Raw genomic sequence first — 7,444 nt, 5'->3', positions numbered from 1 at the left:
GTAGGAGGGTATGGTGTGTATACTACTTTTGTTTTTAAATGTAAAAATTTCATTGAAAAAACTCAGGCCATAATGGTATCAAAGCACCATCGCATTAGACAATTAACTCATTTATTCAAGTGAGCTTAACGTGTGCATGCTACTTGGACAAACATAAAGAGTGACATTGTTTTTCGGACTTTTCCCTCAATGCCAATTACAGTTGTCAAATTTGACATTGCCTATTTGGTTGAGGCTTTTTTAATAAAAAAAAATTAAAAAAAATAATTGGAGGCTATTAACAATGCTAAATTAGAGCTGTTGGGATGAAGTGTCCAAAATGTATATTAGAGTCTGCACATCACTAAAAGGAAGAGCAATGTCACGAGCTTCCTTTTTCCTAAGCTTCTCGTGCGGCCTTAGCACTTCCCTTATGCTAAGTCAACCTTACTCACGCAAACACTTTAGCTAGAACACCCGAATGAATGGAGAAGATCTTTGAAAGAGAGAACTTGTATTAAGCTAAGAGAACTTTACAAAGCTTTACAAGTGAGCTTGAATGCTATTCAACTCTCTATGTCTCAAATGAGAAGGGTGCTTCCTGTTGATTCCCAAAAATGTAAGCCTGTTTTTTTATCGAAAGTCTTAGAGACCTAAGGTCAATGATCAGGCTTAAATCTGATATGAGGCTTGTACCATCCATGTCCGGGTCGTTTGGTCTGCCTCGAGCGAATTGGGGCTTGGTATAAAATCTCTATCTAAGACGAGGGAGGCAAGCCACGCCATGACATGCTCAAATTATAGAAGGAGGTCACGAAAGCCGCTAAGGCCTTCCTTAGATAAAACTACACAAGGTCCATTTGGGAGTCAAGCCAGGCCATGTCATGCTAGTTCATGCCCAAGTCTACTTCCTTTATGGCACGTGGTTTCTCATGGACATGTTTCAATGACCATATGCCCGCCCATTTCATACATGTGCCAACACACGCCAAGCACAGTTACGTACAAGAATCTGGATGGTATACCCAAACCCATCTATCACAACATGTCACACGGCCAGCCAGTAACATGGACCCAAGACACTAGGCCAAATGGGGCTTATTAGTGAGTTGTGGTGTGGAAGGACACTGAATTTTGCAAGGCCTATGGAGGCCAAATGTCAAGTGTTCGAGACGTCTTAGGAGTCGATGATTAAACTTGAATTTGAGTTTCCCGTGCATAGGCATGTAACGGATACCTCATCTCATCATCTTATCACCCAATGCCTTTAGACATAGGATACTAACATCACAAGTCACCTCAGACCTGAGCGCCTGTCTCCACAACTTTCACCTTATAAGCTTAAGGCAAACCCAAGGCCATGTTTCGTTTGGACCCCTTAGCCAAAAGTAGCTTGGTAAGAAATCAAGAGTAGGTGCTTCTGAACCATTACGACCTTTACGTTTTTTTTTACTTAAGGCTCGAATGATGACAGTGAGAAGGGGGGTTCTGACCTTTGCTAAAATTAGAGAGTCACCGGTCATTTTTTACCCTCAGTCTTCAACAACAGTTTTATTTAAATGGAGCTACAGTGGGCTTGAGACATAACACCTACATGCAAAAACCACTACCAAGCTTCTCATGCTCAACCGACTCTAGACCACCACCATCATACCCATCCTTCCAAACACCCTTCAGACACTCTAAACACCACCACCGCCATATTCTACAATCCCTCACCCACATTATACATTTTTCCATGATGAGCAGGCATTCCGTTACGCTTGCAAGATTCTAGCTCTCACACCATGCACACTACTAAGCCTTCTCAATATTGATATTAAACACTCGGAGCCTTTCCATCACAACAAAGTCTATCTTAGGAAGACTTTGGGCCTAGTCTTGCAACCCTAAAGGGAAAGATCAGATCATCAAGCCCAACAATAGTAAGCTCCTAGATCCTTATTCAATTTCTACCCCAACACCTCCCTATTTATAGACATCCTCCCCCCCTGCCTAAGTTTCTAGACAATTCTAAGACATTTACAAGTATAGAGATATGTAGAGTTTTCTATACAAAGTGTTACCTTGAGTATTCTAGAGACTTCCGGAGTAGTCTTGAGCCTTGAGCCTCTCTAGGGTTCTAGAGAGTTCCGGAGTGTCCTAGAGACTCTAAGATTTTAGAGAGTTCCGGCTTTGTCTGAATGCTTCTCGATCCTTCAGGAAGCTTCCAAGACCTTCCATAATATTCCGGATGCTTTTAGAATGCTCATGTGCTCCCCAAAACCTTCCTTGAGCCATGCTTGCGTAAAAAATGCTCAAGAAAACTCTTTGTTAATTTGGCGGGGCGTAATAGCAAGCTAACTTGCACACAAATAGCTAGGAAAACCAGTTCGGGGGGGGGGGGGGGGCACATGAAGGACTTATTGTACCCTGAAAAATTTACGACCTTAATGTCATTACTCATTAGTGGTTTCGAAGCTGAGTTGAGGTTAAAACTTAGATACAGTATTGATATTTTATAAAGTTGAGAAAACCGAAATTAATCTGGAAAATCATATATTGAACGAATTTCAAATATCTAAGTGGGTCATATTAAGTGATCTAGTGGGTCTTTCCAGAAAAAATAATAATAATAATAAAATCAAAATTGTGTTGTAAAACACAAAAGAATATATTGAGAGAAATGAGAGAAACGAGAGAAACAACCAAGAGAATGAGAGAATATGTGTATATTATTGAGTAGGGAACCATCTCTTATATAGAGACGTAATCAGTATGTAAATTACATGAATATCCCTAGTAAGCTAATTACAATAATGCTCATTAAATAAACTATTTACAACAGTACTCCCCCTTGGGTATTCTCTGTTATTAGCTTCCTCTGATATGTGCTCCAGTGTTGCCTCGTCAAAACCTTGTCAGGTAATAAAAACCCTATGGGACAAAAACAATCCTGGTCGAAGGAGAAAAGAGTACAACGCACACGTAGTAGTGGTAGTCTGAATCATAAGATGTGAGTCTGTGGGAGATAGATGCATAATAGTTGCTACACCAAAACCTTGCCCGGTAAACCCAGTGGAACAAACCCGTGGTCGAAGGGAAAAGATGAGCAAATGCATATATTTTAAATAAATGTATCTTCAAGATGCAACATGAGCAAGGTGACCAATTTCATGTGTGCCTCATTAAAACCTTGCCAGGTAACAAAACCTAGTGGGACAAAATAACCCTAGACAAAAGACAAAAGAATACACAATGGTCAAGAGTATGCTTCAAAATACTCCCCCTGGAAACTATAAACTAGATAAAATTAACACTTTGATAATGCTTCTCGAATCTCTTAACAGTCATCATGATTTAAAGAGGGTTTTGTTTCATATACCTCTAAGATTATTGTATTCCTCATAGTAAAGACATAACCAGTTGGGAATAAGCCTTGTGTGGGTTTACATAACCCGTGTCAGCATATTTAACAAGGCAAACATCATTCCAAGGATCATAGGTGGTTGATCCATTCCATGATGCCTAGGGATAGAATGAGTCTTTTTCCGTCATACATTTAAAGTAACAGAAAATTGTCTTTTATGCCATTTACGGAGGCGGAGTGTTGGCGTAGAGCTATATCTAGCTAACAAATTCACATCAGATAAGATGTCCGGTCAAGAGCATTTAATTAACCAAGTACAATAATGCGCCTATTGTACTTAGATATGAGTCTTATGGCCTCAATATCTCTTCGTTATTATCTGAACGATAATACGAGTGTCTTTAGACCTCGGAGGACTATAGGTGTGCTTAAATACTTTGTTTTATCCTCATCAAAGTATCTTAACATCTTCTAGATTTAATTTGATTGATGGACCAAAATTTCATCTGCACTTTGCACAACTTCAGGTCGACAAAATAATATTTGGTCTCCTAAAGTAATTAATCTCAAACTCCAATTTTAGGTGTTTTGCAGTTTCCTTAATCTCTTCAAGAGTATCAGTCAAATTCATGTCATTGACATAAATTAACACAAATTACAAACTCGGAATTTGTTTCCTTAAAACACGCATGGGCATAGTCCATTTGTTCATATATCCCACCCCAAGCAATATTCATTTAGACGGTTATACCAACTCCGTCTAGATTGTTTGAACCCCTAAAGTGAACTACTCTAGCAAATGGAGAGCATGTTCTGTGGTCTAGAAGTACTTGCATTGGGTAACAGAAGTCCTTCAAGAACCTAGCTTCATGTATATCTCTATATTCAGATCCCCATAGAGGTAAGTTGTTACCACATTCATAGGCTGCTTATTTAGTTATTCGGAAACTACCAAACTGATAAGGTAGTGGAACGTTATGACGTCCATTACGGGAAAGTACGTCTCCTCGTAATCAATCACATGGCGTTGAGAAAATCCTTGCACCATTAGAAGAGTCTTGTATATCACAATCTCATTTTTCTCATTACGCTTCCTTACAAGTACCCATTAAACTCTATATGTTCAACATGGGGAGGTATGGGAACAACAAACCCATAACACCTTTCTCTAAGTTAAAGAATCTAATATGACTTGGATTGTTTCTTTCCTTTTTAGCCAATCGTCTCTCTGTTAAGATCTATCAACGAAGCAAAATTCGCTTATTATAATTTCGGTGGCTACCGCAAATATAAATATATCATCGATGAAATCTCATTTCGATTCAATATCTCACTAAATTTACCGAGATTTTTAATTCTCGGGAGCGGGTTTAAATGTTGGAGCATCCCCCAACTTCATCTCTTCTAGGACAAACCCATAATCCGGATTTATCTCGTGAGTTGAATTGGTTTGAGATTGCGATGGCAAGAAGATTCATTTGTGCCAACTTTACCCTCTTCTGGGATAAGAATCGTTCGAATCTAATGGTCTACCTCGCTTTTGGGCAGGGACTATGACTGGTTAGCTGCCATTGCCGTACCTCGTCTAACTAGGATGATACGTCCTACGGGGACGTTTATCCTTACAGGTTTGTAGCAGGTACATATGATCTCGTCGCTTTAACTAGATCTAATCACTACAAAAAATAATTGTTTTAGCCACCACAGATTGCGATGGCGTGAAAATGCCGTCGCTAATAGTTCTTGTCTTGTTAGCGACGGCATTCGTAGGGTAGCAGAAAAGAAATTTATTTTGCGAAAGCAACGACACGCCGTGGCAAATGATGGAATTATTTGCTACAGCTATATCATGCCGTGGCATGGAAACAAAAAATTTGCGACGGTATTCAATGTCGTCGTATAAATTTGTTGCTACGGTTTAGTTGCCATAGCAAACAATCCCTAAAAGCTAAGTAAAAACAGGGGCCATTAATCCCGCCGCACTAAAAATTTTCCGAGTCCCAAATTTTTTTCTGAGCGCCAAAAAAAGAAGAAGAAGGCTATCTCTAATTTGACAACCAAAAAAAAAAACCCATCTCATTTAATCTTTGTCTAAACCCGTACAGCTCTACTGCAACGACACTTGCCTTGAAGTTCATATAGGGCGTTGTGAAAATCTGAAATCCTTACCAGAGGGCCTGTGTCTTCTTACTAATCTTCGTAGGTTAATTGTATTTGTCTGTGCAAGTCTTGTTTCCTTCCCAAGAGGATTATTACCAAAAAGGGCCTCCAACCTGACATCCCTTGTTATCTCTGACTGTCAACGATGGAACGTCTTCCCCAAAGGCATGATCAACCTCAATTCTCTCCAGGAGCTGGTGATTGGCAGCTGTGAAGGTTTGGCTTCCATTCTAGAGGAGGGTTTTCCCCCCAACCTAACATCACTTATCCTCTTGAATCCCAGAAATTGTAAGCCACTCAGGGACTGGGGATTGCACTTGCACAGACTCAGTTCTCTAACAGAGTTATGCATTCAAGGTGTCGATCAAGATTTGGTGTCCTTTCCACCAGAGGAGATGCTGCTTCCTACATCTCTCATTAAACTTACCATTGGATTCTTCCCAAATCTGAGACGAATATCCAGCCAGGGCCTTCAAGTACTCACCTCTCTTGAATCTCTTAGAATTGATGATTGCCCAAAGCTTGCATCCATTCCAGAGGATCTGCCCTTTTCACTCACACAACTTTACATCTTTGATGATTGTCCTGTGCTTAGAAAGAGATATAAACCAGATGTACCAAGGTACTGGGAAAAAATAAGTCACATTCCATACATAGAGATAGGGGACTACTACACACCCTAAGGCCTTTCGGAGTCTGGCCAGGTACATCAGAAGTTGAAAGAGAAATTGGTCAGAACCTTTATTTCCATGTTCTAATATTTGTGTTTCTTATTCACAACTCTTTTTTTTCTAACTATGGTGTTTCATATTTCAGATCAACAGAGCTAAAGGACATGAGAAATGCTCAAAGATCAGAACTAATCCTAGTTTCAGCTGAACATCTCTGGTAATTTTTCTAATTTCCAAAGCAAACTCAGAACTGATTCCAGTGAGAAAGGCCTTCTGAGTTCTAAAAAATTTCTCTAAGTTTACTGACCCTTATCATATTCCAGTGAGCAATTTGCTTCTTTCCTCATTTCAACATGTGCATAGGAAATGAGACATGGTTGTTGATGGCCTTACGAAGAAAAGTGTCGATAAAGATTTGTGTCTCCTAATATTACCATCTATGTCTGCAAATATGCATTCATCCTAGAAGGGTTATGACTTATGACTTCTGCTACCTTTTATTTATTTTTTTGTTTTCTTGTTTTTGTTTCGGGTCTTGGTCCTCTTGGATCCCATTGTACCAAAAAAGAAAACCAATGACTAATGGCACAAATAATGCTTGTCCAGAAGGAATGGCACAACACTCTTATTATCATAAATCAAATTAAACAGCACCAAATATTACTGTAAGCACTTGGGTCACTTACATACAGGCTAGCAGCTAGCATCTCAGCTCCAATTATCAACAACAAAAACATGGATCCAAGTTGGTGTACGATAATGATAGAGAAGAGCTTAATTACTCATTTGAATTTCAATTTTGCCTCAGTAAATAGAACATGAAGTCTTACCCGAGGATCATATTTTCGCAACTCGAGTTTTTCTGTCATCCCGGCAGGCTTTGTGGTGACATAGAAATATCCAGTCCTAGCAGATGACACAAGTCGGATGAGCATAGTGGCCTTCTTCTTCTTCTTGTCACCCATTCCTTATTCCAACAAGAAAATGAATTCAAAACATTAGTGAATGCATATACTTCGATCACTTAAGAATGAAAAAACCCTGAGAATGTAGCACTGGAGGGTCCATGATGGAGGCCATAAACAACAGGAACAAAATCTAATATCCTAAGAAATTTTGAGAGAGAGACCGAGAGAGGGAGAGAGGTATGATACCTGATAGAGGGAGAAGAGAACCTGGTAAAAGAAATTTCTGATGTTCTTGGTTTTTGCGTGTAAAAGAGAACCCTTTTTTAGAGCTTCAAATATATTTATAGCTAGGAAATCTTTTCCTTTCTTTTTTTTTT

The 7,444-nt window shown here is 39.3% G+C and overlaps 1 protein-coding gene and 1 non-coding gene across 5 annotated transcripts; one reads left to right on the top strand and one right to left on the bottom strand.

Moving 5' to 3' along the window:
- The first annotated feature begins 5,442 nt into the window (after nucleotides 1–5,442).
- On the top strand, nucleotides 5,443–6,628 carry LOC101294773. 4 transcript variants are annotated; one of them, XR_184906.1, is made up of 3 exons: nucleotides 5,443–5,964; nucleotides 6,084–6,192; nucleotides 6,305–6,628. It is a non-coding gene; the product is annotated as an uncharacterized LOC101294773 (transcript). The 4 variants fall into 4 exon arrangements; XR_184907.1 differs by having other exon boundaries at nucleotides 6,088–6,219; nucleotides 6,305–6,444; XR_184904.1 differs by having other exon boundaries at nucleotides 5,443–6,192.
- Nucleotides 6,629–6,759: 131 nt separating this feature from the next.
- Nucleotides 6,760–7,359, bottom strand: LOC101294479 (probable 39S ribosomal protein L33, mitochondrial-like). The gene is made up of 2 exons (XM_004303022.1): nucleotides 7,314–7,359; nucleotides 6,760–7,126 (listed from the first exon to the last, which is right to left on the bottom strand). Exon 2 carries the CDS (start codon nucleotides 7,122–7,124, stop codon nucleotides 6,942–6,944), a length of 183 nt encoding a protein of 60 aa, XP_004303070.1. The 5' UTR covers nucleotides 7,125–7,126; nucleotides 7,314–7,359; the 3' UTR covers nucleotides 6,760–6,941.
- Between the last annotated feature and the right edge of the window lie 85 nt (nucleotides 7,360–7,444).

The sequence above is a fragment of the Fragaria vesca genome, linkage group LG6, assembly GCF_000184155.1.
Source record: "Fragaria vesca subsp. vesca linkage group LG6, FraVesHawaii_1.0, whole genome shotgun sequence".
NCBI lineage: Eukaryota > Viridiplantae > Streptophyta > Magnoliopsida > Rosales > Rosaceae > Fragaria > Fragaria vesca.
The sequence above is the reverse complement of the archived record's forward strand: the minus strand, read 5'-3'. Positions and strand labels throughout refer to the sequence as shown.

What these genes read in the sequence shown, in the direction of transcription:
- LOC101294479 (XM_004303022.1), bottom strand. Translation starts at nt 7,124, where the DNA reads ATGGGTGACAAGAAGAAGAAGAAGGCCACTATGCTCATCCGACTTGTG.